Raw genomic sequence first — 17043 nt, 5'->3', positions numbered from 1 at the left:
TTGCCCCTCAAACTATTTTTATACCATCTACAAACTGTGCAACAAAGCTATCAATTCCATCATCCAAATCATTGACACATAACATAAAAATAATCGGTCCTAACAGAGACCCCTGTGGAACATCAGCCAACCAGAAAAGGCTCCCTTTATTCCCACTCTTTGCCTCCTGCCAATCATCCACTGCATTATCCATACTAGAATCTTCCCTGTAATACCATGGGCTCATAGCTTGTTAAGCAGCCTCAAGTGTGGCACCTTACTAAAGGCCTTCTGAAAATCCAAGTACACAACATCAACTGATTCTCCATTGTCTCTCCTGCTTGCTATTTCTTCAAAGAATTCCAACAGATCGGTCAGGCAAGATTTTCCTTTGAGGAGACTATGCTGGCTGCGGATTATTTTATCATGTGCCTCTAAATATCCTGAGTCCTCATGCTTAATAATCAACACCAACATCCTCCCAACCACTGAGGTCAGACTAACTGGCCAATAGTTTCCTTGCTTCCTCTTCTCTCCCTTCTTGCAGAGTGAAGGGACATTTGCAATTTTCCTGTCTTCCAGAACCATTCCAGAATCTAGTGATTCTCAAAAGATCATTACTAATGCCTCCATGTTCTCTTCAATAACCTCTTTTAGAACTCTGTGCTGTACACCATCTGGTACAGGTGACTTATCTACCTTCGGATCTTTCAGTTTCCCAAGAGCCTTCTCTCTAGTAATGGTAACTTTACACAATTCCTAACCCATGTTACCTGGAAACTCCACCATACTGCTAGTGGTTTCCACAGTGAAGACTGATTACAAAATACTTATTCAGTTCGTCCACCATTTCACTGACCCTCATTACTACCTCTCCAGCATGGTTTTCCAGTGGTCCGATATCCACTCTCGTTTTTCTTTTACACTTGATGTACCTGAAGAAACTTTTGGTATCCTCTTTAATATTATTGGCTAGGTTACTTTCATATTCCATATTTATCTTCTTAATGACTTTTTTAGTTGCCTTGTGTTGGTTTTTAAAAGCTTCCCAATCCTCTAACTTCACACTAATTTTTGCTCTGTCATATTTTGCTCTTTGGCTTTTATGTTGGCTTTGACTTCTCTTGCTAGCCATGGCTGTGGCATCTTCCCTTTCGAGTACTTCTTCCTCTTTGGGATGTATATATCCTGTGTCTTCTGAAGTGCTTTCAGAAATTCCAGCCATTGCTGCTCTGCCATCATCCCTGCCAGTGTTCTTTACCAATCAATTCTGGCCAACTCCCCTCTCATGCATCTGTAATTCCCTTTACTTCACAGTAATACTGATACATCTGACTTTAGCTTCTCCTTCTCAAATTTCACCATGACTTTGATCGTATTTTGATGACTTCCCCTAAGGGTTCTTTTACCTTAAGCTCTCTAATTAATTCTGGCTCTTTGCAGAACACCAAGTCTAGAACAACTCAACCACAAACTGCTCTAAAAAGCTATCTTGTAAGCTCTCTAGAAATTCCCCTGCCGGAATCCGGCAACAACCAGATTTTCCCAATTTACCTGCATATTGAAGTCCATCCTATTATAACATTGCCATTTTGGCATGCATTTTCTAACTCCCAGTATAATTTGTAGGCCACATCCTTACTATTTGGGGTCTGTATACAAGTCCCATCAGAGTCTTTTTACCCTTGCAGTTCCTTTGCTCTATGCACAATGATTCAACATCATCCAACCCTATGTCAGCTCTAATGAATTTTTTTTTAAACCAACAGAGCAGCGCCACCCTTCTGCCTGTCCTTTCAATACAATGTGAAATTAAGCTCCCAGCTATAATCTTCTTTCCTCCGTGATTCACTGATGCCGATGACATCATACCTGTCAATCTGCAAATGTGCTGCAAGTTCATCTACCTTATTCCGTATACTGCATGGATTCAAATTAAGTCCTGTATTCAGCCTTTTCAATTTTGTCCGCCTTTTATATTGCAACTCATCATCAACACTGTTATCCGCCTTTCCTGTGATACTTCTTACACTGAAGTATTCGCAGCTCAGCACACTAGTTGCACCATAACTCAACCTTTGCATTCCTAACTTTGTCTGAGGTCTTACCAACATCTGCCTTCACAACCTCTCCACTAACTGTTCTAGCATTCTAGTTCCCATTCCCCCTGAAACTTTAGTTTAAACCCCACTGTACAGTGTGAATAAACCCTCCCACCAGGATATCAGTCCCTCTCCAGTTCAGGTGCAAACAGTTCCTTCTGTACAAGTTCCACCTTCCCTGGAAGAGAGCTCAATGATCCAAAAATCTTATGCTTTCCCTCCTATTTCCTTAGCCATGTATTAAACTATATAATCTTCCTAGTTCTGGCCTCACTAGTATGTGGCATGGGCAGCAATCCTGAGATCACAATCCTGGAGGCCTGCCCTTTAACTTAGCACCTAACTCCCTGAACTCCCAATGCAGAACCTTGTCATTCATCTTATCTATGTCATTGGTGCCTACATGGACCACAACTTTTGGCTGTTGATCTAATTTGAGATATCCCAGACCCTGCCACCCAGGATCTTGTCCTTGCCCAGAGAACCTCTAGTCTGTTCCCCTAATAGATCTCCTATCACCACTTCCCCGCTTCCCTTCTGGGTCACAGAGGCAGACTCAGTGCCAGATATCCGGACCACTGTGACTTTCCTCTGTGGGTCATCTCTGCCCCCCCAAATAATATCCAAAGTGTTATACTTGTTGTTGAGGGGGATGGCCAAAGGGGCACTGTGCACTGGCTCCTTAACCCCTTTCCCTTTCCTATCACCCAGTCTCCAATATCCTGCACCTTGGGCACAACTACCTCTCTGTATGTCCTATCTATCACCCTTTCAGCCTCCAGAATGATCTGGAGTTCATCCAGTTCCAGCTCCAACTCCTTAACATTGATTTTTAGAAGCTGCAGCTGGATGCATTTCTCATAGTTGTAGTCGTCAGGGGCACTGGAAGTCTCCCTGCCTTCCCACATCCCACAAGAGGAGCATGCAACTCTCCTGCCTGGCATCTCTACTCCCCTAACTGAGTAGGTATATAGAAGGGAAGGCAAAACAAACTTAACCTAGACCTTCATATTCATATTTCTACCAGCGGCTGATTAAAATTAGATATTTTAATCATAAACCACTGAGAATATCAACATAAATGAGAATCAGATTTGTGAAAGTGCTTAAACTTTATGACCTAAATACTTCTATTCCCTGAGGGAAAATCAATTTCACCTTCATTTTTCGTTGATGAATGCCTTTATCATCTTTCTGAAGAACTTGTTTCCGTAGTTCTTTATTTTCTTTCTCTAGACGTTCAAGGATCCGTTGGTATTTTAACTATGGAAAAGAAAATGGCAAGAGAAAAATATAATTGCTTTTCTTTATTAAGTCAGATTTCATTTGAAAGCATGTTCATTCTTTTGTAACTATATAACTATAAGATAATGAACAATGACATAAAATGCACAATACAGTTTATCATTCCAAAGCCACAAATTGAATCAATTTTCCATAAATAAAATGATGAGCAATAAACACTTTCAATGAATGTGACTTCAGTACTCATTCACATAGTGCAAGTATACACACCACATTTGTCTGTACATTTGTCAACGATGTTTATGTGGTTGATCCAGTCAACAGTGACCTGAAACATTTTCATAATGTGGGCAGGTAATGCCATTATATAACAATAACGACAGATATCTCATGGAAATATTTCGTCCCTGGAAGTGATACTGTTCCGGCTGTCTTAAGGTGTGTAAATATAACATTGGTACATTGAAATGACTTTCTCAATAATTGTGAAATTCTCTCGGTATTTTTTCTGTCTTCCACATCACTAAAACTTCAGCATTATGCTTTGTGGCATTATCTATCCTCTAATAATAAGCTTTAAAAGTAAAGACTGGATTTTGTTGGTAAAAGCCAACAATTCAATACTGAATAGTTGCAATTTCTCAGCACTAGACCAGCAGATATCAGGACTCTTGCCGTATCCAAAAATTGTTGGTGGAGCTTCACTAGCAATCTCTTGGCTACATGCAACCACTGGACATCCTAGGGCCTTACAGAAGTTGCTCAGTACTTATGAGGGGTATTTGTGTTTGGAATTTTTGCTAAATTAGCCTAGAGATTAAGCTAGCATGTCCATTCATTTTAGCAAGTACTGCATGACTATAAGCAAAAGTAAGGCCATTTTAAATAATTAAAGTAATAATTAATCACTTAAAATTTTTAAGTAATAATTTTTAAATAATTAAAAGTAAAATGCTTTCGTTGACTTTATTGTGAAAACTCTGCTTTAAATCTATTAGCCATTTAGTGATTTTTAAATGCTTTTCAAAGCCAGGGATATTTACAACAACTGTAGAAGCTAAAGCTGGGAAGAGCTTCATGAATTGTAAACTGCGTTGTTATTGTTCTGGCCAACTTATTTATTAAAGATTGAGACTCTGCCGCTACTCAGAGTCATATGGGAAACAAAATTATCATTCCAAATCCAGCACAGGCACTTTTGGAGAAGTGGAAAAGTGAGAGGTTACTGCAGAATTCAGGATAATCAGAGTTAATTGTATCATTCTCAAGAGAGAAAGGGAAGATGTGCCATAGATTTTTTTTAAAAAAGCTCAAAATACCAATAGTCTAACAGCAACATATGATCAAACCAACAAATGCCTTAAAGACAGAGCAGTTATCAAAGAACTGGGAATTCTTCCTTTTAAAATGTCTGTAGATTTGATTTAAAATGGCATATAGTGAACCTCAAAAGAAGCAGAGCCCTTAATATTTTAGTAGCTTGTTTTAATTCATTAACTGGGACATTGGCATTCTTGTCCTTCAGAAAACAATGGTGGAATGTGTTTATTACTGGCTGTAGACTGTATGCAGTTCCATTTAGTAAGGCAATCAATGAAAGACAATATTATTTTGAAGTTAGACTAACTTGTTACTTGTGCTCCCTAGCACTAGATGATTTGCCTTTCCAGGTGACATAGGCCACAAATTGATGTGTGGTTGAAAATGTCTTGGTAAGCCACTGTTGATGGTACCACTGCAGTATCAATACTGTCGGATAACTGGAGGCAGAACTTAGTATCATATCAGACAAAAAGGCATTTTTTGGTTTCCTACATTTTGTCTAAATCCAAAGCTCACAGCACAAGTGACATCTATAATGCATTCATTTTCCAGACCTGTGTGCGCAGAAGCTCTTCTTGCAGTTGTTCAGCTTTGTCCTTGTCTGATATCTGAGTAAAAAGAGAAGAAAATGAAATATCGAAAAAGATTATTACATTATGGTAAAATAAACCCTAGAAATTTGACTGCTTGGAAATAACTTAACAGTCAATGAAATTATTCTTTTCATATAACATTCTAGATTCAGGTGCAATGACATTAAATCACAAACTTAGTAAAGTTTCCCATAAATGACATTATAATTAAATTCAAGCTTTACTACAACCACTATATATTATAATCTCATCTATTTCTTTGTAAAATGAATGAACTGACATAAAATAAACTGACAACTAATCAGAGACCAATTATTTTCTGACCCAAGCTCTTCCCTGGATTTCACAAAGATCGAAGGCCAAAAAATGAGGATATTAGGTACTTCTAGTTGGTTATAATAAAGTTTGTATCTAATAATAATTTTTTCAGTTATTGAAAGTTGTAATAAACAATTATTAGTATATAATTAGTTGAGAAATAATAAACATAGATATTCATGCTGCCATCAGGCACAAAATGAACTTTAAGGATAAGCTATAGAACCCATCTGATCTTAATGGTAATGAAGACTGCAAAGATTTTATGACAGGAATTTAATTTTGGTACATTATCTTCACGTCTGGGGACAAGCTACAAATCTCTTTTTTATCCTTAAATTATATCAGAATCAAGTTTAATATTACTGGTATGTTGCTTTGTAGCAGCATTACATTACAATACATAATAATAAAATCTATAAATTACAATAAGAAATATTTTAAAAAATAATTTAAATAAGTAGTGCAAAAAGAGAGGAAAACATAGTGAGGTTCATGGGTTCATTGACCATTCAGAAAGCTTATAGCAAAGGGGAAGAAGCAGTTCCTGAAATGTTGAGTGTGTGTCTTCAGGCTCCTGTACCTCCTCCTTGATGTTAGCAATGAAAACTGAGCATGTCGTGGATGATGGGGGTCCTTAATGATGCATGCCGCCTTTTTGAGGCATCGCCTGTTGAAGGTGTCCTCAATGTGGGGGAAGCTAGTGCCCTTGATGGAGCCGGCTGAGTTTACAACTTTCTGCATCTTTTTCCAATTCTGGTCAGTGGGCTCTCCATACCAGATGGTGATGCAATCAGTTAAATGCTCTCCATGGTACATCTGTTGAAGTTTGCGAGTATCTTTTGCGACATACTGACTCTCCTCAAACCCCTAATGAAATCTAGCCACTGTCATGCATTCTTTGTAAGTGCATCGATATGTTTGGCCCTGGGTACCAAATTCTTCAAAAATATTGGTATTCAGGAACTTGGAACTGCTCACTCTTTCCACTGCTGATCGCGTGATGAGGACTGGTATGTGTTCCCTGTCCTGAAGCCCAAAATCAATTCCTTGGTCTTACTAATGTTGAGTGCAAAGTTGTTGATGTGACACTACTCAACCAGCTGATCTACCTCACTCCTGTACACCTCCTCTTCACCATCTGCAATTCTGCCAACAATAGTTCTGTCATTGGCAAATTTATAGTTGATGTTTGAGCTGCACCTAGCCACACAATTGTGGGTGTAGAGAGAGTACAGCAGCGAGTTATGCACGTATTCTTGAGATGCGCCCGTGTTGATTGTCAGAGAGGAGATTTTTTTTCAATTCGTACAGACTGTGATTTCCCAGTAAGGTATGTCAAGGACCCAGTTGTGGACGGAGATACAGAGCCCCAGGTTTTGGAGCTTATTGATTAGAACTGTAGATATGATTGTCGTAGAACACTTAGCTGTAATCAATAAACAGCAGCCTGACATTAAGTCCAGGTGATCCAAAGCCAAATGCGGAGCCAGTAAGATGCATCCATTGCAGATCTATTGTACTGAAAAGCAAATTGCAAAGGGTCCAGATCCTTGCTTACACAGGAGTTGATTCTAGTCATGACCAACCTCTTGAAGTACCTCATCACAGTAGATGTGTGACTTTGGGCGATAGCCTTGGAAACAGCTCACCCTGCTCTTTTTGGGCAGTGGTACAATTGTCGCTCCAACTACAGCAGTGAGAGACTGAAGATGTTCCTGAACATTCCCGCCAGTTGGTTGAAACGGTTTTTCCGAACCCTACCAGGTACACCTTCAAGGCATGATCCCTTGCGAGAGTTCATCCTCTTGAAAGATGATCAGACTTCAACCTCAGAGATAGAGATCACAGGATCACCAGACGCTGCAGGGATTTGCACAGGTGTAGTTTGATGCTCTCATTCAAAGCGTGCATAGAAGGCATGGAACTCATCTGGAAGTGAGCACCATTCAGGATGACAGATTTCACTTTGTAGGAAGTAATGGCCTGCAAACCTTGCCAGAGATGGATCATCTCTAACCTCAATCAGAATTGTATTATCACTTTTAAAACCCAGGTCGTACCTGATTTTCTTGTATAGTTTGGATCACTGGTCTTGAAACACGGATTCAATACTGATGATCCAAAATCATACAAGTATCTCTTGGTTCATCAGCAACTTTTGGTTCTAGTATGTCTAGTAGGTTTTCAAAGGCACATTCTTGAAGTCAGTGACAACAGAGGTGCATTCATTCAGACTCTAAGAATCCCTCAATAGTATCCAGTCCACTGACTCAAAACAGTCCTGTAAGCTCTCCTCCACCTCCCTTGACAGTCTTGGTCCTCACCACTGGTGCTGCAGATTTTAGTCTCTGCCTAAATGCCAGGAATGGTGGTACAGCCGGGTGATTGGACTTTCCAAAGTGGCGTGTGGGGTGGGACGGTAAACATTCTTGATGGTGGTGTATCAGTGGTCCAAGGTGATATGTTGGTGGTAGTTGTTCAGTGAATTCTTCAAGCTGGCCAGTTTGAAATCTCTCACAATGATAGGGAATACATCAGAGACAGCAGTTTCATGCCTACTGATTACATTCCTCAACTCCTATTGTGCCTGCCTGTCTGGGACATTTCTTTGCAATCGCAAGATCAGGTGGACCTTGATTGCCGTAGGCTCGCTTCCCTTGTATGGTGGGGTGGCAGCAGTGTTGCCTCGGTTGTAGCTAGGTCTATGCCTCAATCCTCCGGCTTGCATTGTGGAGTGGCATCCTGCTGGTGCTGCCCTCCAGTAGCGGATTAGTGGAATTACAGGCTGGACTGACAAGAACCATCAATTTGCAGGATTTGTTTCTCAGGAACTTGGTCTAAAAATTTATTTCCTAATGTGACTTATGTTCTTTTTTTCCTTTCTTGTTATTTTGAATGCACATGTGTTTTTGCGCGTTGGCCCCAGAGCCACGCTGTATCCATATATGCTTTAAATGACAATTAAACTTGATTTGATTTGATTAGCCTGAGGTGGAATGTATACCACTACCAGGATGATGGCAGGAAACTCTCGACAGATAAAAAGGACATTTGACTCTAGATGTTTCAAGTCAGGAAAGTAAGAGTGAGACAGAACTGCCACGTTTGTGCATAACGATGAGTTAATCATAAAGCATACTCCACCTCCTTTGCCTTTAAGAGATTGAGCAGTCCTGTCTGCAGAGAACGGTGAAGCCTTCAGGCGGCAATATTGCATCTGGAATTGCAGATCTGAGCCATTTTTCCATTAAGCAAAGTACACAGCAGTCCCTGGTATCTCTCTGGCACAGCAATCTTGCTTTATCTTCAATTTTATTTTCCAGAGACTGTACATTCGCCAGCAGGATAGTTATGTCCTTTTTTTGTCATATTCTAATATCATGTTATACAGGCAGTCTGCCGGTTACGAACGAGTTCCATTCCTGAGTCCGTCTTTAAGTTGGATTTGTACGCAAGTCGGAACAAGTACATCCGGTATTATTTAGCGTCAGTTAGTCAATCGTTTGTCTTAGTATATAGTTTATATTTTACCTTTCTATGCATATAAAACACTTAAGAAATATATGTATACCAATAATTAAACCGCTGCATTGCTTTAATCAGGGCAGGGCCTTTCATATGCTCCATTATTCTCACTTTATCCTTTAAAATTGTTCCGATTGTTGACCGACTGTAGCCTAACGCTTTTCCAATGACCGATGACATTTCACCTCTTTCCAAATGCTTTATTGTTTCCACTTTATTTTCAATTGCGATAGCTTCTCATCAACGGAACAGAAAAACTGCGGGTGGCGAGTCCTGAGCTGCGCCGGCTCCCGAGGTCCGCTGGGTCCTAAGGACCACCGCACTGAATTCCCCGGGTCCTAAACTCCACCGCACTGAGACAGGTTAAATGGGACAAGTGGGGGCTGTGCTGGGTTTAGGTATTTGATCCTCCACAATATTCCACATGGAAATTTAAACTGGAGGTGGCAGTTTTTTTTACAAGGTCGAGTTGCGAGTTCGACATCAACCCAACACGGATGGTACAGGAGTCACTGGATCGACATCAACCCGGCATGGGAGCGGTCTGTCACTGGATCGAACTTGGGATTCTCCAGCCCGGTGCTGATCTCACTGCGCCACCAGCCGACCTGAATGGGGCGGGGGGGGGGGGGGGGGGTGGGGGTGGGGGAGGTCAGGGTGAATCTTGCTAAGAAAAATTTAAGCCAAATACAAAGTTACACACTCAACACAGTGTCAATGGCAACGATTTAAAATGGCGGACGCCACCGCGATCCAACTTAAAATGGCGGACAGCGTTCTCCTTCCTCAGTTCATAAGTACGAGTTGTACGTAAGTCGGACGTTTGTAACTCGGGGACTACCTGTATGTGTAATGTGTATGCTTTGTGTTAATACTATTCAAGCTGAAGAATAAATTGAAAATTGAAGTTTAGGACCTCTTCATTTCAATTTCATATTAAGCTTGAATAGTATTATCACTAAGTACACAAATTATTCTTTACAAAATGATGTAAGAATATGACAATAAAAGGAAATGATAAAACACAAGACACTGAAATTCTAAGTACAAAAGTAATAATTAACATTCTGCTGGGAATTGTACTGATAGTAATCATTTATAAATTATTCAATAGGCACAACACATGCATATTTATATCAATGCCTACTGAAACTGTAGATTAGGAGAGAATAAGAAACTAGTCCAGTTACTAGTCTGTGCACAACATATACACCTTTAAAGAAATCTATGTACTACTAGAAATTAATTTTCACCTCCCTACACACTAACCTAAGACTTTCAGATACTTTAAACTGCTTTTAAAGAATTCAGCAACAACAGGAATAGGAAGTTATATTAATCTCCTTGTCCCATCACTCTGCACAAACCCACACATGTTAAAATATCTCTCAAAGCTACTATGACAACATATGGTCTCTTATTGCTGTAGTCAATATCCCTATTTTACAAGACAAACTTTCACTACTTAATTATGTAAGTCATCTATAAGTGTACACACAAGATTGTAAATATTATCTAAAAGATAATGGTGACCTGATAGAGGTGTATAAGATGATGAGAGACATTGATTGTGTGGATAGTCAGAGGCGTTTTCCCAAGGCTGAAATGGCTGCCACAAGAGGGCACAGGTTTAAGGTGCTTCGGAGTAGGTACAGAAGGGATGTCAGGGGTAAGTTTTTTTTACGCAGAGAGTGGTGAGTGCATGGAATGGGCTGCCAGCAATGGTGGTGGAGGTGGATATGATAAGGTCTTTTAAGAGACTCCTGGATAGGTTCATGGAGCTTAGAAAAATAGAGGGCTATGGGTAACCCTAGTAACTTCTAAGGTAGGGATATGTTCAGCACAACTGTGTGGGCCGAAAGGCCTGTATTGTGCTGTAGGCTTTCTACGTTTCTATGTAAAAGATTTAAGATACATGGTAGTCGAATTTCTGAGAATCTACAGAAATAGATATTCCATCCAGCTGGTCAAGATGGAGCAGCTCATGTGCTACACTCTCCACCTATGCAACAGCTTTTAATCCTTACTGGAATACTCTTCTATTTATTTTAGTTTCTATAAATGCAAGCTAATTTAACAAATGGAGAGCCTTTAGAAAGGAAGACAAGTTACTCGTTAAAGAAACCTAAACTATGATTAGAAATAATTTTCTCCCAGTTTTGTCCCAAAGATAAATGGCCTGTACATAAAACACCATGAAGCATTAAAATATATTATCCAAAAAATCATTAACTTGTCATTGTTTATATCAGTTGCAACTTCTGTGCCATTTCAAATCTAATAGATGAACTTCATCCACACATTCAACATCATGTCAATCAAAAAGGGACTTATCCAGGAAGAATAATCGAGTACATATAATAAGTGATATTGATGATAAATTTTATGCATACAATTCTTGAACATCCAAAATAGTTAGAATTGTTTGCATATATTCACAACTCATTTCCAATGTGTGTAAATGTTTCAACTTTGAATAAGCAATCATAGTATTTCCTTTAATGTGTAGCACAATGAGCAATTCAAATATGTACAACACTCTTGAACAAAACCAGTGCCAAGCAACCATGTCTGGGTTATCTGAAAGGATAGTTCAATCTATCACCTTTCGTTTCTGTTGGGAGGAGCCAGAGTTTAACTGTTCGGCGACCCTGCGTGCAGCTTCTTCATGCTCCTGGATTTGCTGCTGGATTAGAATCAGTTCCCCAAGCACACCCTGCCATGAGTTTTCAATGAGCAAAAGGAAGTAATCAGGGAGGAAAATTAAAAAAAACATATAACACAACATAAAAGACAAATGAACACATAAAACGACTAGGAAAGTATGCACTGCTTAATGAATAGAGGACTGCTACATTTGGTACCACGAATAAAGAGCAAATGAGTTCAGCAAAACCTGTCTATAATATAGGCACAAGTTAAAACAGAATAAGTCGCTGGAAGTCATGTTATCCAAAGTATCCCAGACCTTAAATGATGCAAAATTTAAACAACATCTGTATAATAAAAACATCAATGATCGTGGATTACACCATCACTTCTACAGATGTCATTATGACTGCAGAGCAAATTGTAGCAAACATAAAAAACAGTAGCTACATTGTTTTCTAACATCTTGCAAAATTCTCTTTCAAATAAACATACAATAAATCAATAATTCTGAGAGCACATATAAAATTTTCTAATGAGAATTCACCATTACATTATACCATACATTTAATGGCTTTTGTCTCCAGGAGTGTCCCTCATTTTGCATATTCAGTTCTTGTAGCTCTCAATCTTCTCACCTCCCAATACCATTCTCATTTTGTTTTCAATACTATTCTCACAATTTCCCAATCCAACCTGATTTCCAGTACTCCAAGTTGCATTTTCCAGACATGAATTTGGAGATTGCTAAGCACCCTGCTGCCTTTTTGTGCTGGCATTGAGAGGGTCCAGAGAAGGCTCAGGGGAATGATACTGGAAATGTAAGGGTTAATGAGGAGCATTGGATGGCTCTTGGCCTGTACTCACTGCAGTTTAGAAGAATGAGGGGGGAATCTCATTCAAGCCTATCACATATTGAATTGTCTAGACAGTGTGGGTGTGGACTGGATGCTTCCTATCATGGATGAGTCTAGGACCAGAGGGCACAACCTCAGAATAGTGGGACATCTATTTGGAACAGAGATGAGGAGGAATTTTGTTAGCCAGAGGGTGGCGAATCTATGGAATTCATTGCCACGGATGGCTCTGGAGGCCAAGTCATTGAATATATTAAAGCAGAGGTTGATAGGTTCTTTATTAGTCAGGGCATCAAAGGTTACAGAAGGAAGACACGAGAATGGGGCTGAGAGGGATAATAAATCAGCCATGATGGAACAGCAGAGCAGACACAATAGGCCAAATGACATAATTCTGCTCCTATATCTTATTCTGGTCTTTTATCAGCATAAGTGGACCACCTTAGACTTATTAATTGTCATCAAAATAGATGAAGATACGTTTAGCACAGGAAAATGTAGCTGAACACCATTATCCTTCAATCATTGCACAAAAATATCCACATCCCAATCAGGAATGTATTTCAATTTAGTATCTAAATAGTTTATTTCTTAATTTCATTGTGTGAGCTGGGTGTCTATGTGGCAAAAGTAAAGGAGTAAAATCAATTTACAGAATTACAATATTTCTTCATACAGTATACTGTTGGTGAAACAATCTTCCCCATCCTCAGAAAAATTCCCCATATACCTAAAACAGAAATACTTCACAGAAACAGATAAAGCAATTCAGGTTAAGTAAGAGCTCTATTACCAACACATGTTTGACAAATGTAATAAAATTTTAAAATTGTCAATTTGAAGCAGCAATAATTTTCAATTTGTTTCAATCAATCCTTCATTATTTAATACAATCAAAACATAAGCTTCAATGAACTAATTTATTCCAAACTTGCCTTTTTGTATTGCTTCCCATTACTGTCGAACCCTTGAGAATCAGATGCTTTCATAGCAGCAGAATTTTCTGTAGAATCTGGAAGTCAAAAAAATGAACTAATTTAGTTTCCAAAAAACCTTTTAGAATGTTGAAAGCAAATCTGGAATTTGCTTATTCAGGAATTTGTTAGTGTCTTTGATAGAATTTGCAAGCTTTGGTGTTTTCACATCTTTGTTTCTCCAGGAACTTTGATGGTTTTGGAGATGGTGTTGAAGAAATGATTGAGAGTGGCATCTGTGCGCTTGCCACTTACTAGCTTCTGTGCAGTGTGTGCCATCACTGTGCACTAGGTGGTGGAGTAAGTGAATGTTTCACATAGGTAGCTGAGTACCAATGAAGCAGACTCCTTTCATTTTGATATAGCTGTACTCAAACAAACAAGCTGTACATATTCTATTACAGTCCTAACTTGAGACCACACATCACAGAATACACTGCTGCTGACTAATTCTAGCTGCCACAGTATTTAAGTGGTGAATTCGGTTAAATTACAGGCCATTGCTGATCTCTTAGATATTGCTAATGAGGGGTTTTAGTAATGAGAATGTCAATGAAGGTGGTTAGACTCTCTAGAAGAGTTGGTCTTTATCTTGTACCTGGGTAAGGTGGCATTTAAGTGGCATGAATATTACTTAGTACTTAAAGCTGAAGCTTGAAGATATTCTAGGTCTCACTGCAGGCATCCGCTTACTGCAGAAGATTTGGAAATAGAACTAAGTGCTGCAAATATCCACACTTCTGGACGTGATGATGGAAAGGCCATTGATGAAGCAACTTAAAACTGCAGCGCAAGGAACAGTGGTCTGAGGAAATACTTTATAAATCTGAGACAGCTAGCTTACAGCAGTTACAATTATATTTCGATGTACAAAGAGCAGCTAGTTTCTTTCCAATTCCCAGTTGACTGGAATTCTCCTGGGGAACCTTGATGACTCACCTCTGAAATTCAGCTTTCTTATCCATAACTAGTCCTAGGCTGTAATGATTCCTGGAGATGAATGGAACCCAAATTGAACTTTTGTGATCAAATACCTTTATCTACTGCTCATGCACACTTGATTAGTCCATGGTCCTTTCCATCAATGTACTAATGCAAAAATAAGTAAATTGGGCAATTACCCTCATCAGATTTGTGAATAACACAGGCAGGCAATTTTTTAATTACAAAATGGAATTCCGTGCAAGACAATAATTTATCTATATATAGGCCCCTATTATAAACATAACGGTGTTTAATCATATTAATAATTTGGTGTCTTTACTACATATTTTTGAGTAAAGGTTTATGCACAGATACTGCCCTTATTCACCTGGTTAATCCCTCTCTGCTCTGTTTATATTCTAGTTTTTCTTTCTGAAACAAACCTACATGCCAATACCAAAACAAGGAGTAAATATTTTACGCTGTAAAAGCAGATGGCAATTGGATCATGAATGAGCTTAATATGAATAAATTACTATGCTTAATGCCAAATAAAACATTCCATTATTTTTTGTTGAAGTCAAAGGAGGTAAATATCTGAGTCATTAAACTTGTAGCCAGTTTAGAAGTAATGTTCATGTTAAGGTTTTATAGCACACACTGTTTGAAAAACACATCTCTTATAGGAAGGAAACAATAGAATAACTGTTGTTAAGTGCAGCAAAACCTCATTAATTAATAGAATTTTACATGTTTTCTTTCCCCTCTGATGGCGCTTCATGGAGAAGATAAAGGCTAAATTTCACAACTTAATGTGTAAAGATCCAAAAGTGATTTTTAACTGTAATACGTGCCAAATTATGACCTATAACTACCCAAAGGGAAACTTTTATCAGTGCCAGTATTAACAAATGAAACTTTTAGTAATCAGTTTTAATCGCCAAATAGCCTTCAATGCATGGTATTCCAATTAAGGTAAATGATATCAGGGTTATTTTTAAACTAAGATGACAGGTTAAATGACAACAAAAGGGATTTACACACCTAACAACAGAAGCAGATCAGAGACTCCTTTGACTTCATTATACAAACTTTCACCTGTAAAAAGTCAGCAAAATGTAAACACAGACATAAACCAAACCTTTAAAATTTCTGCCCCAATGCACACCTTGACTAAAAACACAACTCCTAAATTTGACAGTAAAATAACTTAATAATCATACTTTAAATGCTACATTGTATAGACTACTTTTTAGTCATTTTATAAAAAAGGTGTGCAAAGAATTTTCCACTCACTTTCTTTGAGTTCAATCTATTCTTCTTCATGTGGTTATACTGGATTCATTATATATACATCTATATTGTTTTTAGCAGTAGCCATCAAAAATATCCAAGATGATAGGTAATGAATGAAGATAATGATCAATAAGCATCTATCAGAAGAATGTTCAATAGCTTAAAAATACTCGAACACCAAGTGTTTCTGGTACATAACACGGCAGATCCACAATACAAATGGAAGAATGTTTTACAATGATGTATTTAATAGAAATAGATTTACCAAACAGTATTATGATAAGTTACAATAACTATTCACAATTGTTATTGCAAACTTTATCATCAGATCTAGCTTGCTGGGCAAGGACTAGTGAAAAAGCTGAAATGTGCTCTGGAAAGAACAGAATGCAGAACCAAAAGGAAATTGACTCAGGAAATTAGAGACATCTTTATTTATAAGAAATAAGGGGAAAGGATAGAGGCTTGTGCACTAATTTCTTAAGTAAAAGAAAACTAATGTTATGGTCGTCAGAAAATAATCAACAGGAAGTTTGGCTACGTACAGTAGATTTTAAGATTGAAGACTAACCAACAAAGATTGAGAGTGCAATGGATATATACTGTTCGCAATGTAGTCAGAATCAGTAAAATCTAATGCATGGATAGCAATTTAACAATTGGAGAATACCCAATCACAAAACATTACTCATTAAAGATAAATCGCTCCACCAACTAAGAATGGCCATGCACCACCACCCACAAAATCGAGAAAGAGCTATCAATCTGTCAATTCTTTCCGTGTCCGGGCTGGGTGAGGTTTCCCGAGATCTACCATGCAAGGTCATACTGGTTAACCTCAGAGGTCTTTGAAAATATAGCTGATATTTGGTAGTTGCCTCAGGTGAAAATGTGAGAAACCAAACCATTGAAAGTGAAGGGGTTGTGGAGACAGCATTAGGTAACAAAATGAATTCAGTTAGGAGAGATGAGAAACCATAAAATACAGATTGACTGTGCCATCAACTGTGCCTTCTAGGATTTGGTTGATATCTTTAAAAGAATCATTGCAATTACATCTGAGGAAAATGTAATATCAATTGAAGAAGCAAGGAAAGATAATTGGATATCCTGCCAGTGAAAATATATAATCAGACAAATGATCTGTTAATGATGAAGGAACCAAGTGGCAATTTTAAACTGAAGACTTAGATCCAATCTCTACACAAATGTTTAAGGCAAAAAGTACAATTACAGCCAAAACTACTAACCAGAT

General features: G+C 38.4%; 1 protein-coding gene across 5 annotated transcripts in view; it reads right to left on the bottom strand.

The window, feature by feature from the left end:
• Positions 1 to 17043, bottom strand: part of opa1 (OPA1 mitochondrial dynamin like GTPase) — a 124668-nt gene that overhangs the window by 91470 nt on the left and 16155 nt on the right. For 2 of the 5 annotated variants that reach the window (XM_073041164.1, XM_073041168.1), the window contains 5 exons: positions 15537 to 15590; positions 13530 to 13606; positions 11694 to 11804; positions 5204 to 5257; positions 3240 to 3344 (listed from right to left, as the gene is read on the bottom strand). In XM_073041164.1, the coding sequence (XP_072897265.1) occupies positions 3240 to 3344; positions 5204 to 5257; positions 11694 to 11804; positions 13530 to 13606; positions 15537 to 15590 (401 nt within the window). The remainder of the gene's footprint in view (positions 1 to 3239; positions 3345 to 5203; positions 5258 to 11693; positions 11805 to 13529; positions 13607 to 15536; positions 15591 to 17043) is intronic. The other 3 variants (XM_073041166.1, XM_073041165.1, XM_073041167.1) reach the window with 3 other exon arrangements.

The sequence above is a fragment of the Hemitrygon akajei genome, chromosome 3 (assembly GCF_048418815.1).
Source record: "Hemitrygon akajei chromosome 3, sHemAka1.3, whole genome shotgun sequence".
Taxonomy (NCBI): domain Eukaryota; kingdom Metazoa; phylum Chordata; class Chondrichthyes; order Myliobatiformes; family Dasyatidae; genus Hemitrygon; species Hemitrygon akajei.
The sequence above is the reverse complement of the archived record's forward strand: the minus strand, read 5'-3'. Positions and strand labels throughout refer to the sequence as shown.